The sequence below is a fragment of the Primulina huaijiensis genome, chromosome 3 (assembly GCF_012295235.1).
Source record: "Primulina huaijiensis isolate GDHJ02 chromosome 3, ASM1229523v2, whole genome shotgun sequence".
NCBI classification, from domain to species: Eukaryota; Viridiplantae; Streptophyta; class Magnoliopsida; order Lamiales; family Gesneriaceae; genus Primulina; species Primulina huaijiensis.
In genome coordinates this window covers 25,616,515-25,635,780 of record NC_133308.1, presented here as the reverse complement: position 1 = coordinate 25,635,780, position 19,266 = coordinate 25,616,515, and the positions used below count along the sequence as shown (strand labels likewise).

The 19,266-nt window shown below is 33.5% G+C and overlaps 2 protein-coding genes and 3 non-coding genes across 7 annotated transcripts; all 5 read left to right on the top strand.

The window, feature by feature from the left end:
• Positions 1-858: 858 nt before the first annotated feature.
• On the top strand, positions 859-980 carry LOC140974689 (small nucleolar RNA SNORD14). The gene has a single exon (XR_012174846.1). It is a non-coding gene; the product is annotated as a small nucleolar RNA SNORD14 (small nucleolar RNA).
• A 288-nt stretch (positions 981-1,268) lies between these two features.
• On the top strand, positions 1,269-1,344 carry LOC140974674 (small nucleolar RNA R12). Its single transcript, XR_012174832.1, has one exon. It is a non-coding gene; the product is annotated as a small nucleolar RNA R12 (small nucleolar RNA).
• An 87-nt stretch (positions 1,345-1,431) lies between these two features.
• LOC140974696 (small nucleolar RNA SNORD24) lies at positions 1,432-1,519 on the top strand. The gene has a single exon (XR_012174852.1). It is a non-coding gene; the product is annotated as a small nucleolar RNA SNORD24 (small nucleolar RNA).
• A 7,141-nt stretch (positions 1,520-8,660) lies between these two features.
• LOC140974058 (uncharacterized) lies at positions 8,661-13,225 on the top strand. 3 transcript variants are annotated; one of them, XM_073437279.1, is made up of 9 exons: positions 8,661-9,277; positions 9,570-10,090; positions 10,929-10,979; positions 11,054-11,161; positions 12,087-12,182; positions 12,333-12,431; positions 12,494-12,553; positions 12,646-12,714; positions 12,949-13,225. In XM_073437279.1, exons 1-8 carry the CDS (start codon positions 8,779-8,781, stop codon positions 12,709-12,711), a joined length of 1,500 nt encoding a protein of 499 aa, XP_073293380.1. In that variant the 5' UTR covers positions 8,661-8,778; the 3' UTR covers positions 12,712-12,714; positions 12,949-13,225. The 3 variants fall into 3 exon arrangements, with proteins under 3 accessions (XP_073293380.1, XP_073293379.1, XP_073293378.1); XM_073437278.1 differs by having other exon boundaries at positions 12,843-13,225; XM_073437277.1 differs by having other exon boundaries at positions 8,662-9,277; positions 12,895-13,225.
• A 2,280-nt stretch (positions 13,226-15,505) lies between these two features.
• Positions 15,506-16,570, top strand: LOC140972620 (putative F-box protein At3g51171). The gene has a single exon (XM_073435012.1). The coding sequence runs from the start codon at positions 15,506-15,508 to the stop codon at positions 16,568-16,570; it is 1,065 nt and encodes a 354-aa protein (XP_073291113.1).
• The last annotated feature ends 2,696 nt before the right edge of the window (positions 16,571-19,266 follow it).

The following is a 19,266-nucleotide window of genomic DNA, read 5'->3' as shown; positions in this document are numbered from 1 at the left end:
TATAAAATACAAGAAGTTGTAAATTAAATTTAAAACGTAATTTAACAAAATTTTCAGCTTTTAATATCCATTTATTTCGTACTCTAAACACCCAGATTTCATCCGGTGTACTTTAATAATTCATGTTGAATTTTTTTGGATCTGAAATTTTGTTCTATTACTAGTTTTAATTTAATATATTTATTATAATATAATAAAACATCTCTTACTATTTATTAAGTTTGGACATAATAAAGCCAAAACATTTTGTATTATGGTCTTTTTGTTTTTTAATTCATTATTTTAAAATTAAAATTTACTTCTCACTAATTTTCACAATTATGGTATGACCCTGATTTAAATATAATAAAATCAAATTGTAATAGATAATAATTTCAAATTGAGTATGATCCGTAATTAATTTTTACAATTACGATATTAGCTATATTTGAATATAAATCAAATTAAATATTAAAAAACTTAAATCAAAATATTAAAAAATTTTTTTTTAAAAAATCACACATTTTGACTAGTTTTTAATTATATTTATTATACATTTGGATTTTGGGCTCTTTCGGCCCATCTTCTTTCTCATTCACTACATCTAAACCCTAACCCTAGGTAGCAGCTTGTTCTTAAAATCCCAAATCTCAAACCCTATCCTCGTTTCTCCCTCCCTCAAAACTCAAAAGGGCCATCACTTCCCAGGACCCCTCCCTCAAACTTCCAGCCTCCTGCCGTTTCTATTCCACCGAGTCGCCGCCGTGGGCTCTTATTCATCCTATTTCCTTCTTTTTTTGTTTGTATATTACAATCTCCTCCCAAGAATTTTCCTTATTTTCTAATTCTCAAATTTGAAGGTTTGTGTTATGGTTGGTGTAGCAATGATGATAAATTGAAGGCATGTTTCTCAAAATTCGCAGTGGCCGCCTAAGTGCTTTCGCCTTCGCCGGGCTTGAGAGCTTATGCTGCACTCTTTCCTTCCTTGGATGTCTGAGCAACCGCAACCACAGGCAGCGTTTTTTCGGTCAATCTTGAATTTTGTTTCTCTGTTGTTTTGTTTTGTTTTAAAGCCTGATATTGCAATCCATTGATTTATTTGGGTGGATCAATGGATCTATCATCAGGCTATAACGAACTTCTGTTCACGTATATATCTTTCCTGTATATACGTGTCTACCTTTTAGCTCCGAATTATTCTTTTTTTGATTTGTAGGATATTCGGTGACAAGGTAGGTACATTTATTCTAGTTTTTCTCTTTTGTATTTCTGAGGATTGGATGTGATTATTGGGGATGATGAAACAAATCAGACGGATTCCCACTGATTTATACATGATTTCAAAACCAGCTACTTCTGACCCAATCCTGCCTTCAATCTTTTCAAAATTGTTTTTTTTACTATTAGTTTTTTCTGGAATATATATGATATTTTTCAAGAAGAATTTGACTGGGCTTATGATGTGAGAGTTTATTTGCTACTCTTGATGGGAATTGAATTTCTCCATATGATATTCTTATCTACCAAGATCTCTGAGGCCGCTTCACATTCTTCGTATGATATGAAAATTCAAAGGAATTCAATTATATAGTAAAAACTGCATGATTCTGTTAAAACTTGGAGTTTAAATTACAATATCTATCTCTCTAATTTGATGGTGTATCATTCAGCACAACATAATCCAATTCCTTTTCAACCTTGCCATGTATAGATTCATTTCGAGTCATCTTGAACACAAGCTAGATCTCGCACCAACTTAGGAGAATGAACTTCTAAATGAATCAAGAACGCTTCTTCCGGCACTAAATTCACTTTTCCTAACTGCAGCAGAAAGCAGACTTGCTAACACATTACCACCCATCTCAGTAGGAAATCTAGGTGAGTGAACTTTTCACCAGAAAGAAAATATCGAATTGCTAATTTGCAATCTCAAGAGTTACCTATCCAACTCTCTTTTACATCCATATTTCCACTCTCTGCTTTATGTCTCAAAATATTCTTGTCTAGATTATTTTCCAGCTTCGTATTTTGACAAAAAAAAGTCTGTGAAATGCGAATGACCTTATATATATATATATTTACTAAAAATAAATACAAAAAGAAACACCAATACGTTAGACATCCAGATGAAAGTACAATAATCAAACAACTATATCCCCGATAAATGTATTATATAGATTAGTGTGATCATACACAAAAAAACATACGATTTAATTCTGGAAAATATAGCAAAGCTAAATCAGAGCTGGTGTCATCAAAGATCTTATAGGTGTCCAAATGAAGAAGAGAATAGAGGAGAAAGCCAAAGTCATAGCCAAAATTTGCTATCTTGAACTATTTCAGTACAATACAAATGGTTGTCATGACAAAACAAGGGAAAATTTGCATTCAGTCCCCTTTGACCACCCTTCTTTATTCTTACTCTCCATTTTCTAAAATACCCTTCAACCATATTTTAAATTAAATGATTTTCTTTTCAAATTTAAAATTCCATCACGCTTCCGTAAAATAAATTAAATCTTTTATCTTTTTGACCAAAATGTCATCGGGTTATATTAATCGTATTTTACGAACTGATCCTCAGAGTCCAATCACACAATCGCAACCGATGGTTACATACGCAGATTCCTTCAGCATCACTTAGCATAACCCTAATTCGTTTCCTACCTTAGGGTGTACATCAAAAGATAAAATTTTGAAAATAATACATGAGAGGGGCTGAGAGCAAAGATCTCTTTATTCAAACATAAACATTTATTATTACATTGAAACCTCCTGTAGAGGAGGATAAACTTGTTTAGCTACTTATAGTAATCGAACTTGAAAAACACATAAACTAGAAAGAGAAATATTACAATTTATTTGTTGAAAGAAATGAGGAAAATGTTCGATGATCTTCACTTCTTTCTCTCTGTCTTATTTATAGAAGGTTTTTTTGGATTTGAAACCCGGATTCCAAATCTTGATAAGCCTTTACAGCTTGCTTTTGGATCATGTGGTGGTTGAGTGGTCTCTCTTCTTGTCTTTTTCTAGATTATGAATCTAGCAACAGCTTGTTCCTCATCTTTGATCTGATGGCAATACCAGTAGAGATGAGTTTGAAATAGATCTGCGGTGATCTCATCTCCCTTTTCTTTAAAATGTTGGATTAGAGATCTAAGGGCTGAAAGCTGATCTCTATATCTCTTGATTATTCTTTTTGAAACTTTAAAGATTGTAAAATACATTTTTCTTTAAGTTTCGTTCTTTTATGTTTAGTTGGTTTCATTTACCCTTATTTATAGCGTGAATTTTGGGACCAATTATCTTGTTTTCTTTATTGGATTCTCTTTTACATAAGATATCCAATGTCCTTTTGTCACTTACCACCGATTATTGGTGGTCCGGTCCATGCATTCCACTTTCATAGTGGTCCATCTTTTTTGAATTCTTTTTCCACCGATTATTGGTGGTCCTGTCCTTCCACTCACATGGTGGGTTTTCTTTATGTTAGTGGGCTGGTCACATGTCCATTTTCAACTTTGTCGAGGAATCTTTAGCTTTTTGTATCCTCGAGAAAAATGTGCTTGTGGTCCTTCTCTCCTTGTCCTCGTTTCGATAAAATGTTTCCGATCAGATCTCGGTTTAAAACCTTTACCGAACTCCGGTTCTTTCTGATTCTGGCATTCAGGACAGATGTTTTCTGACCATCTTCTTATATGTGTCATATTACAGAATTTTCGGCGAGTTTCTTTACTGGCCGGTAGCTTACTGTTCCATATAAGATTTCTTTTCTTTTCGAATAAATCTTCTGCAAAACTTGTTTTCTTTCCTGTCATAGTGTTTAACAGGAATGATCCGTTCACTGAATGATTATAAAATTTGAACGGGAACTTGACTTTGTCCATCTCGGTGAGACAGACCCATAAACCCCATGCTCTTCTGGTTGAAATGTCATCTTCCGTCCAGATGAGACGTTTTGGAGCTATATTTTTTCAGTGCAGCACCAGAACCAGCAGGAAAAGGCTCCCACGAAGCCTTTCATTTCATCAAGTTAAGGAGGTCGGATACAAATATTCAAAAATTTATCAAGGACCCTCCGACAGAAGAAACACCCCTGGTTGCTCCAATAACGGAAGATGACATTTCAACTAGAAAAGCATGGGGTTTGTGGGCCTGTCTTACCGAGGTGGACAAAGTCAAGTTCCCGTTCAAATTTTATAATCATTCAGTGAACGGATCATTCATGTTAAACACTATGACAGGAAAGACAACAAGTTTTGCAGAAGATTTATTCGAGAAGAAAAGAAATCTTCTATGGAACAGCAAGCTACCGGCCAGTAAAGAAACTCGCCGAAAATTGTGTAATATGGCACATATAGGAAGATGGTCAGAAACATCTGTCCTGAATGCCAGAATCAGAAAGAACCGGAGTTCGGTAAAGGTTTTAAACCGAGATCTAATCGGAAACATTTTACCGAAACGAGGACAAGGGGGGAAGGACCACAAGCACATTTTCTTCGAGGATACAAAAAACTAAAGATTCCTACAAAGTTGAAAATGGACATGTGACCAGCCCACTAACATATAGAAAACCCACCATGTGAGTGGAAGGACAGGACCACCAATAATCGGTGGAAAAAGAATTCAAAAAAGATGGACCACTATGAAAGTGGAATGCATGGACCACCAATAATCGGTGGTAAGTGACAAAAGGACATTGAATATCTTATGTAAAAGATAATCCAATAAAGAAAACAAGATAACTGGTCCCAAAATTCACGCTATAAATAAGGGTAAATGGGACCAGCTAAACATAAAAGAACGAAACTTAAAGAAAAATATATTTTACAATCTTTAAAGTTTCAAAAAGAATAATCAAGAGATATAGAGATCAGCTTCCAGCCCTTAGATATCTAATCCAACATTTTAAAGAAAAGGGAGATGAGATTACCGCAGATCTATTTCAAACTCATCTCTATTGGTTGCCATTAGATCAAAGAGGAGGAACAAGCTGTTGTTAGATTCATAATCTAGTCAAAGACAAGAACAGGGACCACTCAACCACCACATGGTCCAAAAGCAAGCTGTAAAGGCTTATCAAGATTTGGAATCCGGGTTTCAAATCCAAAGAAGCCTTCTATAAATAAGACAAAGAGAAGGAAGTGAAGATCATCGAACATTTTCCTAATTTCTTTCAAAAAATAAACTGTAATATTTCTCTTTCTAGTTTATGTGTTTTTCAAATTCGGCTACTATAAGTAGCTAAACAAGTTTCTCCTCTTCTACAAGAGGTTTCAATGTAATAATAAATGTTTATGTTTGAATAAAGAGATCTTTGCTCTCAGCCCCTCTCATGTATTATTTTCAAAATTTTATCTGTTGCTGTACACCTTAAGGTAGGAAACGAATTAGAGTTGTGCTAAGTGCTGCTGAAGGAATCTGCGTCTGTAACCATCGGTTGCGATTGTGTGGTTGGACTGTGAGGAGCAGTTAGTAAAATACGGTGGATATAACCCGGTGGCAGGCATTCTGGTCAAAAAAGTAAAAGATTTAATTTATTTTACGGAAGCATGATGAGCCTTTAAATTTGAAAAGAAAATCATTTAATTTAAAATATGATTGAAGGGTATTTTAGGAAATGGAGAGTAGGAATAAAGAAGGGTGGTCAAAGGGGACTGAATGCAAATTTTCCCACAAAACAAATACCTCTTATTTGTTTGTTTCTATGTGAAAGGACGTGTTAAATAATTTTTGAGTTGGGATATATTAAAATCAAGAATTTTTTTATTATTCAGAGAAGTAATTATTAAATAGGATAATTTTTGTTGTTTTTTTTTCTTTTAAGAAATTATGGTGTTTAATAACATATATTTTTGAAATTTCAATCTAAGGGTGAAATGAAAATTTTGTGACAGTACTATGATTCAAAGATGGGTTACTCGACACGCAATCTGAATTTACATTTGATTTGTTTATTCAGTAAGTTACTCATTTTCTCCCTTAAAAAATAGAAAATGTAAATAAACAATATTTGATTTTTATGATAGTCTGTAAGTTTTTGTGGTTATTATTATTATTATTTTGAAGGTGCAATTCCGTTAACATATCCTTTTATTACCGCAAAATCAATACATAATGTGATTGACTTAACAAAATCCATGTTAGACCTGATGTGAAGTCCTTGAGAATTAAGGAAATGTGCTACATTTTTTATTTTGATTGATTTGGAGGTTGAGGAAGATTCGAACCCGAGTCGAGAACATGGTGTCATTATACTTCGTTAGCCAGCTCCTGAAAATTGTGCAGCAGCCACTCGAATGGCTTCAACTATATTTGCAAGCAATAAATTTTTTGCACCGCATACATTTCGACCTAAATATGTAGTATAAATAAATAAAAAATTTATAGTGATTAAATTGTGTTGCATCGTGACACCAAAATATCTATTATGAATAACCACTGTCGTAAAGCATTTTTTTATATATAAATATACATAATGTATATACTTAAATATAATTTACATCTTCAAGACACATGGAATTCAAGTTTGAAATTCATAAAAAAATTGAAAAACTTGATATTTAATTACACATTTATTTATTTTATATTTTCAAATATTTAATGAGATAAATAAATACATTAATAATCATAAATATTTCTTTTATAACAATTTTTTCCCATAACTTTCTAAATGTGATAACAATCCTGTTTTTATATATTAATATATCTTTCGTGCGATGCACAGTGTATTAAATTAATATGTATAAATATTTAAATAATGATGAATATATTTAATTATTGTATAAAAATTTTTATACTGTTTGAGACCATACTCAAATAAAGATAATAACCATGTTGTCAAATCAAATTATTTATCATTACATATATATTGATTTAGTAGAATTTTTACTAATAAAAAATAGAAAAAATATTTAAAAAATCATATATTATTTGTCTATCAAAATTTTAAAAAATAAAAAAATTAATTTATTATATGAAAATTTTGATAAAAAATTTAGAGTTTTTCAACATTTAAACAAATATTTATACTAAACTTCTAATTAAATAATAATAATATTTATTTATAGACAATCAATATAACAAAAATTTATGATGATATTATTTATTAAAAAATTGAAAAACATAATATTATATAAAAATTCTATAGCTTATTCAAAATTTTAGATAATATGAAAATCGTAACGAAATTAAATGAAATAATACGATCAATGCAAACATTTAATGTTGTGTTATTTATATTCTGTTTTTTTAAATGCATTTTATATTTTTTTCTTTACTCTAAAATGTATAATATGTTCTCAAATGATTTTTTAAAATATTGGTGTAAATATATGTCTTTTGACTTATGGGTGGCAAAATACAACACGACCCGTTAATCCGACACGACCCAACACGAAAAAAATCAGGTTTGGTTGGGGTTTTTCGGGTTCGGTTTGGGTGGGTTCGGGTTAGTGCCAAGTTAGACGGATTTCAGGTTCGGTGGCGGGTTGACCAGAAATTTATTTATTTTTTTTGAAAATATTACCTATATTTTTATATATTTTATGTTTGAACAAAATTTATTGTATATTTATATGATAAATTTTCATCATTTAATATTTATTTTGTATATTTTTATTTTTTTAACAATTGTTTATTTGATTTAGTAAATATACTTTTAATTTTCTACAATTAAAATTTCAAATTTAAATCGAAAATTTTGTTATCATGTGTTTAAATTAAAATATTATTATTATTTTTTATTTTTCCGAATTTTTTTCATTATTTTTTTTAAAAAAATAAAAAAATAAATAAAATTCGGGTTAGGCGGGTTAGACGGGTTGAGTCGGGTTAGATGAGTTCGTGTTCGGGTTGGGTTCGGGTTGAAAAAAAAATTGTGGATTGACCCGAAACCCGACCCAATTGACACCCTATCTTTTGTACATTTATTTTTATTAAATATAAGAAAATGTTAAAGCTAATTAAGAAAAACTCTTTTGAGAACGTATCATGAGTCTATTTGTGAGCCGGATTTTCTATTCGACCTGATTCAGAAAAAATATTGTTTTATGCCAAAATTATTATTTTTCATTCAAGATATAGATCATGTCGACTCATCCCATTAATATAGATCTGTGAGACTATTTTACCGAAAATTTACTCAAACTAGTCTAAGTAAACTTATTTTTTATACCTTGAGTAATTTTCATAAATATTTTGACAAACTATTTAATGATATTATTGATTTCTAACACTTTTTAAGTATCATAACATATTATTATAAAATAAAAATGTTGTTAGTATTTTTTCCCCAAAATTATAATGTAGCGAATTTTAAGATTCTTTCTTTATTTTCAAATAATTATTTTTTTATTTTTAATATTTATTTATTTAATATAATGAATTACAAGAAAATTGTAAATATTTGTATAATTTATAATTAATGTGTATGTCATTGTATATTTAAATTTATCAAATAAATTTGTCTTTAATACTATTTCAAAATCAATGCATTTAAATGAGTTTATAGTAAATAATAATGAATATTATTATTTTTTAAATAAATAAATTAAGATATTATTATATATAACATTAATTTATATTTTTGGTACGAACTTTTGGAGAAATTTATTTTTATATAAAAACAATTCTACTTTCAGATATATATATATAGATGGACAAAATTGTTATGCCAACGGATCAATGATAAATCTGATTCGCGTCTAGCGATATTATTAGTACAAAAACAAAACCCTTAAACCCGTTCATCTCTTTCTTCACTCCGCCGCCGCCGCCGCCGCAGCCGCAGCCGGGATTATGAGCCGATCTTCGCTCATTTCTCGTGTTCTACGCCACCGCTTGTCCTCCGTATTCATAAGTTATCCATATGCTCCATCCCTAAAACCTCATCCCGCGCCTAGTTATTTATCTCCCCAAATCACCAGAAATTACAGCTCCAATTCCAAGAATTTATCCCTGAACAAAAGCGTCGCCGCCGCAGACCGTGCAGTGAAGGGACTTTCAAGCCAAATGTGGCGGGATAAAATGCGAGAAAAGGAGGAGAGATTGAAGGTGGGGATGGATACTGCTGATATTGATGCGATAGACGAAGATGATCGTGTTGGAATTGATGCCCTTATTGACAGATGGGCTAGAGAGAAAGGTGATTCATCCGGAAATAGGTACGAGGAACCTACTGATTCAGAGTCTGATGACGATGAGAGGTTTTCGGCGGAGGCAGTTAATAAGAGGATTGATCAGTTTGAGAAGAAGTTCAAGAGGCATGAGGAGCTCCTTGATAAGTTCACAAAAGCTGGTTTGTTGCCTCATACAACACTTTGTCTGCATTTTTCTGGAGCCCTTTATGTGAAATAACATCATTGTACTACAATTATTTTGGGTTGTTGGTTTATTGAGATTTACGGATTTGGAGCAATCTGCAAACGGAGTTGATTCCAGCACACACACACACACACACACACACTCACTTCTGTGTCAAATTCCTATTGTCAGCGGCAATAGATCGTTGTTGCTATTTGTCACTTATATATGTTTATATTTTAACTTTTGCAAATTATATATCTGTTTGATTTTACAACATTGGGCAGAGACACTTGATGATGCATATAACTGGATGAAGAGAATAGACAAATTTGAGGAAAAGCATTTGCGGTTGAGGCCAGAGTATCGGGTTATTGGTGAGTTGATGAATAGGATGAAAGTAGCTGAGGGTAAGGAAAAATTTCTTCTTCAAGTGAAATTGAACAGGGCCGTGAGGATGGTGGAGTGGAAGGAAGCCTTTGATCCAAATGATCCGGCCAACTATGGAATCATTCAAGATGATCAAGCTGGAGGTTCAGTAGATCAGTTGGAGGATTCTCTTGAAAAGGAGCAGCGAGCTATGCAAGGTGAGGGGGATGACGACGACTTAGAGTTTGATGATTTAAAGGAGAAGGATAGCATTTTGTTGGAGAAACTTAATGAATTAGATAAGAAACTGGAGCAGAAATTGGCCGAATTGGACCATACTTTTGGGAGGAAGGGGAGATTACTGGAGGAGGAAATTAGAGATCTTGCTGAGGAGAGAAACTCATTGACTGAGCAGAAGAGAAAGCCTCTCTATCGGAAAGTAAGTACATATATTTGTCATTTTTTGCATCTGCTGCCAATTTATGGCATATACGGTTTCTAATTAACTAATGACCGCCTTATTGACAAAGTTGACACATGAAATTTGTGAATATAAACTTTATCTTCTGTTAGTGCATCTTCTGTCATTTTTGGAACCTTAAAGTAACTAATTGCTGTACACGAGGAAGTTGGTTGGGTTTCTTTTTTGATTTTCTTTTATTTTACCATTTTCTTATTCAGTTTTGGGAATAGGTACCTGTGTGGGTGAAAAATTGGTTTGTTTTTATTCATATTATGTTTTTTCCCAACACAAGAAGACACTAGGATGCTAGCCCTATTGGCAGTTCATAACTTCATTTATCCTTTCTGTTAAGAAAACAACACTGTGGGAGATGTTACCTTAGCTACTTGTCAAGATTTTATATTGTAATAAAATCTTATGCTCTAAGCAGTAGTCATTCATCTCGTGAGAGGTGGATGCATTTATTTATTGGGTTATTACTCATTAAAAGATATATTATTTTGAATTGAGTGGATAGCGCAATCATCACCCAATTATGAAATTAAATTGATATTTTGTCATGCCACAACCCATTTATTTTTATCTACTAGAAATTTCCAAGACATTTATGGCCAGAGTCATATTGACTCATATTACATATCCTTTCAAAGTCGCACTTTTTTAACATCAATTTTATAACTAATCCTTGGTAAATTGGATCAATTTCTTGTTGCCTTTAGGCTTAGCAACTCTCTTTACATTAAACCATCACAGCATTAATTTATTTGCTGTCAAAGTTTAACTTGTTAATTCAATCTTTCCTAAATGGTGGCAGGGTTTCGATGTTAAGCTAATTGATGTCAATAGAACCTGTAAAGTTACCAAGGTGATTTACTCTCTCTCCTATGTACACTATCCTCTCTGGAGAATCTTCACAATTATGACTAATAAGTGACGCAGGGGGGGCAAGTTGTTAAGTACACGGCAATGCTAGCTTGTGGAAACTATCAGGGTGTTGTTGGTTTTGCGAAAGCGAAGGGTCCAGCAGTCCCAGTTGCCCTTCAAAAGGTAGAAAAATATATTATTATTCGCACTTGATTTTTAAGGTTGAATTTATGAGTCTTGAGAATTGATTGGTTGATATCATGGCTACTGTGCGCATAAAATTCTTGATCTTTCTGATCATGCATTCTCTTAAATCAATTTTCTCTCACAGAATCATCCCTTTAACATAAATTTCCATATTTTCTGATTAGTTTGTAATTGTGTCACCCCAAATCCGGCCGCACAACCCCACAATTCCTCAAGTCACCCTATGTCTATGTGCAGGCGTGTGTATGTGCATATATGTATGTGTATCGTTTATGCTTTTTTCTGTTTGTTTTTGTTTGTTGAGTTATTGTCTGTAATGAGTACCGTATCGATGCGTATGTGTACTCTGTTTTGCGATGATGTCCACTACCATTATGTTATCCACGTGGTTTTTTGTTTTATTTTTGTTTTTAAAATTTCGCATTATTCAGAGCTTTTGGATTTTGATGCCTCTTTATGTCAAACTCGAGTTGGATATTAGGCTCTAGCCTCTAGCTGTGGTAAATGTGGGAGGACTGGTTATTTGGCGGAAAAGGAGATGTGGTAGTACTGAGTGGGGCATATGGATGCTGCCCAGGGCTGCACTCTGTTGGATTTCAGGTGATTTGGTAGCTAGGTGTGAAGGATTACGAGGATTTGACGAAAAATGGCATAACGAGAATTGAATTTCTAAGAGAGTTATCGAAGTAGTCTTAAAAAGTCTACTTGCATGTGCTCAGATTTGCAAACAATTATGCCAGTTCAGAACTTTTTTATCTTGAAGTTTACAAAGGTTCTTCAATTATTAAAGGATTAAAATACAACCATATATTTGATCATGTGAGCAATTTAGTTTTATCATGTTTAGAATTGTACTAGTATGTGTAGGATTATGATTGCATTTGTTTCTTGCTTTCCATAGGCATATGAGAAGTGCTTTCAGAATCTCCATTATATTGAGCGACACGAGGAACATACAATTGCTCATGCAATTCAGACATCGTATAAAAAGACCAAGGTTCGGAAAAAGATTCATCTTAATTTGTTTACCAATCGGTAGTATGTATGAGAAGTTAGATTCCCCTCTGGATTACAGTGGAAGAAAAAAGAGAAGGTAAATAATATTTTTTGTTTGTTTATCGGCCCGACCTTAAATTTCTACCTGTAGGTCTATCTTTGGCCAGCTCGTACTCAAACTGGAATGAAGGCTGGCAGAACTGTCCTTACAATTCTCAGTTTAGCTGGTTTCAAGAATGTGAAGTCGAAGGTATAAATATTCTACTGCGATAATTTCTTTTCTCCAGCTGTCTTAACAGTAATATCTTGTAGGTTATTGGTTCAAGGAATCCTCATAACACTGTCAAAGCAGTCTTCAAGGCGCTGAATGCTGTACGTGAATAATTGACTGAAAGCTACAAATCTCTATGAAACCTTTCTCTGCATCATATAACTCCTGGATTTCTTTTTCATTTATCTTATAGATTGAAACTCCCAGAGACGTTCAAGAAAAGTTTGGCCGAACTGTTGTCGAGTCATATTTACTTTGACAGGTAAGCATACAATGTTCACTCATAACATTTTCGCAATTTCCATTTGGTCGAAAAATTTTACACACTTAAGGAACACATTGTTCTTACTTAACTGCACTTTTTTTTTTCTTTTTCTTTGGCACTTTCAGCGAAGTAGTAGCAAGAGTTTAACATAAATGTATAAATTCCTCCTGATTTTAGGCTTCAACCGGATATGATATTGTCCTCACCATATCAAACTCTCCGAACCAACAGGACCTGCCTCTTATCGAAATGTGGTGGCGAAGCGATTGGGAATGCAGCTGCAGTAGCCGCGAAAACATCAAAGAAGAGAAGCATGCGTATGATTTCTCTTTGAAGGAGGTAAATATTTTTGGGCTTGAGAAGTTGATTTGTCAATTTCATTTGTTGTATAATCTCCCAAGTCCAACACCTAAGATTTGGAGTTATCATTCAGAGGCGCATTGATTCGATGGAATCTATTGATGTGTTTTCTTTCCTTTTTTTTTTTTTTTAAAGAAAAATTCCCAATGTTTATCATCTTGCAAAGACGACCCTCTTGAATCTTGATTGGCCGCATCATTCTAACGCACAACAAAGAAACAGAGCCTTTAGTTACTATCAAAACCATCACTAATATAATTAGCAACGATTTTAGCAAATCGGTGTTAACCGTCGCAAAGTTTATAAAACCATCACTATTCTAGCAACGTTGTTGATGAGAGGAGCCGTTGTCGTTAGCGGCGACTTCATAATAACCGTCGCCACGTTTGCTATTGTTCTGAAAAAACCATCGCCAAACCGATGTACATTATTTTAATGTTAATTAAATAGTAGGTAAACAAAATTGAAATAATTTAATAAATTTCCTCTTAAATTAATTTGTATTTTTTTTTCCAAATCGTCCCATTACGATGATTTTTTTAATTAAATTGTAGATAAATAGGGAGCGTTCAATAAATTCCATCAGATTAATTAATTTGTAATTGTTTTTTATATAAATTAGTTTAAAATAATTAATTTATATTTTTAGTTTAAAATAATTAATTTATATTTTGAATGACAACAAATCATTTTTATGTGTGGTTTTAAATTATTAATATTTTTAAAAAAATAATGCTAATCGATTTTTTTTATATAAAATATTTTCAAATAATTAATTTAAATATACATTAATACATAAACTGAAATTTTTACAACCAAATCACATTAATAATTCCAAAATACACATGTCTAAATCAAAATTAAATTTGTACAATAAAAAATTGAGTTTAAATAAATATAAATATTCTAAATCCAAATATCAGTTATACGTAGATGGTAGATATATATAATATAGTTGTGAAATAATATTATCATTCAAACATCCTAACATACGTAGTCCTATGAGTAATCGCACCCATGGAAGGATCTACCGTCCTGTGAGGATCCGGCAACGAAGCGGTCACCGTGGAAGGAGCCGTGGCCGTGGAATGCCCCACTGTCAACATATATGCCGCTATAAACTTAACAACGGCTGGCTGCGTAAATGCTCCTAGTGACATATCAGCAACGAGTACAAGCACTTGCTGCTCCAATGAAGGCATTCATGTCTCAAGCCCTCGCACTCAACACGAGCTTCTCGCGTAGCCTGTTTGGACTGTCAAACCTCTCTCGCTAGTCCCTCAGTCATCTCATTAATTTGCTTTGGATAAATCCTATTTTAATTTTGTTGTCTCGTCGTTTGAAGCTGCATTACAATTCCCACTGCTGCTAGAGGCTCCACGTGGACGTAGAGCTATGTCTTCATGATATAACTTAGATGCCGTCGAACAACAACCATATGTCCTCTTTTTTTGAACCTCCGATGACCAACGTAACTTAAACATGGTATTTAGCATCAAAGAGTCAACCAACCATGTATGTTTCTATAGCTTCTTGACAGGAAGAATATAATATGGATTACTTGCTTGATTTTTTTATTTTATTTTTGTAGTACTAGATTTAATTATTGAAAACTTTGAACATGAAAGGTTTCTAATACAAGAAAGACTACTTTATTTACAAGAAAAAAACATAGTGTTACTCCCAATGGAATGTGATTATGTTTCTTAAAATAAGATATAATAGAATGAAGCTATAGAAGATAATATGTTCGAGAAAATTTAATTTAATTTAGGGTATCAAATCCGAGATCTTGTCCTAATTTGAAACCTTCTTGTCATATATAAGATACCATCAACATTTTTTTGGTACCTTTGTCTAATCCATTATCAATGTTTATTTATTTATTTATTTTTTTGATGTTTGTGCGGATAGATTTCAAAATTTATATATAGTGTTAAATTAGTTAATTGTCAGATTCGTTGATATCAAAGGAGATTTACTTAGATTTTATTTTACCTCCTTTGATGGCTTAATTAAGCAAAGTCGTAACTGATGTTGATATGGATAACTAATGAGGAGAATAATGGAGCAGAGGAATTTAAAAAAAATAATAATAATTAAATTTTATATATTAAAACTAAAAATTAAAGGTTTAAAATATTCAAAATAATTTTTATTTGAAGAAAAAATTGTTTGCGACCAACTAGTCAGTTAAAATAAAAATCCTCCAACTGAATTCAAAGATAAAATAATTCAATAAATTTCGTAAAAAAAATTATAAAATCTTTGTATGTTAATATAAACCAATACACGTGAGCTAGACAAATTCCACGTCCTTGTATACGTATATAAATAAATACACGCAACCGCACATCGTACGGGTTTATATGATTCATTAAAAAGATACCAAACAGGAGAATATTTGGCCAACCATATGAAGAACAAAATGGCAGTCGTCAACGGAGATGGCGAAGGAGACGGGGATGGCCGTGTTCTGCCCGATGCCATGGTGGAGGATATACTATCAAGATTGCACTCGAAAGTCCTCATGAAACTAAGGATCGTCTGCAAGAATTGGAAATATCTGATCTCTACTAGTTATTTCATGAACCTACACGTCGAAAAATCTCTCAGAAATCCAAACTTTTTACTCTTGTCAGATTCCTCTTCCAATCAGCCTGTTATAACTACCGTCAGCCTCGCAGGAGACGTGCTGGACCGATGGAATCTCCCTCTCGTCTTCAACCGAGACTTAGATATGTTGCCCTCCCAATGGGGGCCAAACAATCTTGTTTGCATCTTTGACGGGTGGAAGAGTTTCTTGGTGTGCAATCCAAGCGTCAGGAAGATGATCCGTGTACCAAGAAAATCATGTTCAAAAAGAGTTGATGCTTATGGTTTCTGTTACCTCCCTAGCAGGAACCAATACGTTATCATGATCAGCCTAATCGACTATGAATGGCAGATGATCCCTTTTTCCATCAATATTGGCAACAACTTGGAAGGCTTGCGTACCGGGGTCTGGAATTCCATCAAGGACTGTAAGGTGCTCTTGCCCCAGGCCGTTTTCGCTAACGGGGTTTTTTACTGGATAGGACTCAAAAATACTTGGAGTCCATGTCTCCTGTGCTTCGACTTGTACAAGGAAAAATTCTTCACTGCTGCATGCCAGGATGTGATCAAAGGCACTTTTTCTGACTTGTTACACAATTTGAAGGGAAATCTACGTGTGATGACGTGGGGAGACTGGACATTTATTCAATCGTCGAAGCTTGATCATGATGTTATGAATCAGGCGTCCGCCATTTACAAGCCTGGTTCGTATTTCAGACCACTTATGGTCGGAGAAGATGGAGAGATGCTGGCTCGCGATAGAGGATTTCTGGAGTGGTTTAGGCTACGAGAGGAGACAACTTTTATAATTAGAAGAAAAGGGGAGAAAAGAATTCCGCTGTTCAGATATAAGCAGAATATGAAACTCCACGCTGATACCCTGATCTTTCTCTCATGAAATATTTTCTTGATCTGTGATTTTTCTTTTTAAAAACAAAGAGTTAAAAATGCGAACAAGTTTCACCTATGCGAACAACAACGTACAGATTGCCTAATACAAGAAATAATACTTTATTTGCATTGCGAGAGAAACATACAGATTGAATGAGTATGAATAATAAGGAGCGACGTGCGGTTTTGCCTTTCATGGGTAAAAACCTATACATAAAAGTAATTGAATGTAAAACCCCTTACGGTTTTTGCTACAATTGCATATTATTTTAAGTTACACATATTATGTTTCTGTCATTGAAGTAGTGATATATGTATATATCTATCAAATATAATTTTATAAACTGGAATGAATAGATCGCGTCGGTACGAATCATAAACGGTAGGCTGACCCAACATGAGCCTCAACTCATTCGCATGCACAACTACTGCTATAAGTTGGTCTAGCATGCTCTAGCCTATGCTCATACACCGTCACTCATAGAATATCTCACAACTAAAATATTAGAAAATTTCATCGAGGATACAGGATAACAACAAATACTTAGAGTTTAAAATTTTTAAGAAATGATTTTGATCTCTTTTAATCTCAAGCTTTGAATCTCCGAATTTGGTGTTTTCAAATCTTGCTTTTTCTCCTCAAAAAAAATCTTGCTTTTCCTATTATTTTTTTATTATCGAGTTCCCTTAATCCCCAAGCAATGTGATTATGTTTTTTAAAATAGGATAAGAATATGAAGTTACAGAAGAATATATACAAAACGATTATCCTATCGATTAAAGTCATAATTTCTATAATATAAAGATATTATTTTAGGTATATTTATATTATGTAGAAAACATTAAATATTAAAATTAATTTATTTCTATTTTGTTTTTTATTTCTAAAATTTTGGATCCATAAATATATTTACTATAAATTTGATAAATAATTTATATTTTAAAACAACAATTTGTTAGTAGGTTTAATTTTAAAAGTTAAAATTTTAAGTTACAAAACGTGAGCTACTCAAATTCTATTCCTATAAATATACTCTCTTCCACACCTATGTATACGAAGGTACACGACATGAAGAAGGAATCTGCAATAGTTGGAGATGGAGACGGGGATGGGTGCGTTTTGCCCGATTCCATTATCGAAGATATACTGTTAAGATTGCACTCAAAAGTCCTTCTGAAACTAAGGATCGTCTGCAAGAAGTGGAAATCTTTGATCTCTACCAGTTGTTTCAAGCGCCTACACGACGAGAAATTGCAAAAAAGTCCCAACCTTTAACTCTTGACAGGTTACTCTTCCAATGACTATGGTCTAACCACCCTTAGCCTAACAGGAGACGTGCTGGACCAATGGAATATCCCTCTCCCCTCCGCCCAATACGTAGACATGTTGCCCTCCCAATGGGGGCCGAACAATCTTGTGTGCTTCTTCGTCGAGTCGAATGGATTCGTGGCGTGTAATCCAAGTGTTAGGAGAATCATCTATCTACCCCAACCACCATATTCGGAAACAGTTGGTGCTTATGGTTTCTGTTACCTCCCTAGCAGGAACCAACACGTTATAATCAGCTTAAGTCGTAGCTGTGAGTGGCACATGATCTCCTTTTCCAAGAGCAACGAGTTCGAACGCTTGCGGTACGGCTGCTGGAAACCAGTTTTGGACAGCACACGCAGCCAGGTCACGGGCTCGCCCGGGGGCGTTTTGGTTAACGGGGTTTTATACTGGATCGGACTCATACATATTAGGAGTCAATGTCTCGTGTGCTTCGACTTGTACAAGGAAAAATTCTTCACGGTTGCATGCGGAGACCAGATCGAAAGCACTTCTGTTCGTCCCATTTGCGGTAATTTGAGATAATAAAACCCGAAAATAAAGAATAAACTGGACATCGAGATTTACGTGGAAAACCCCTAAAAATTATTATGGTAAAAATCACGGACAAGATGAAAAGAATTCCACTATAATATTTTGTGGTGTACAACTCGATTCACGAATTGAATGGAGATCTTCATCTGATGACTGAGATGAGGGAGAGAGACAGGATATTTAGGACACGGAGTTATACATTGTGGAAGCTCGATGATGTTGCAAATAAGACATGGATTAAACAACACACCATTAACAAGCTCGATTGGTGTTTCCGTCCGCTTTTGGCGGGTGAAGATGGAGAGATGTTGTTTCGTGATGGAGATTGTCTGGTGTGGTTCAGCCAGCAAGATGAGGTTGTAACAAAAATTAGAAGAATTCCACATTTGAAACATACGCTGAATATCAAACTCCAAACTGATGTCCTATTTTCTTGATTTTTTTTTTTGTGGATTCATTTTATATTTTTCTATTACAATGAGAATGCCAAGATCGTTTGTCAAACTGATCACGGGACAGTCTAATCACTAATGCAAGACAAACTATTAAAATAGTGATTGCGTTGCTATCTTTTTTTTTTTTTAGGTGTTACACATTTTGATATTATGATTTAAGATACATCAAATGGATTTTTATTTTTTTCGAAAGATATGAGATATTTTTTTTTTGAATTCGAGAGAAAGAAAAATCAACCATAACAACTAATGAATACAAACTCATGTCTCTATTTTGTCTTCATCAATGATATCTTGTAAATTCATCGGAGGGGTCGCGACGAATTTGAACATTCGATCATACTTTATAGTTTCAGTGGCCAACAAATCTCTCTTTTTCTGCTC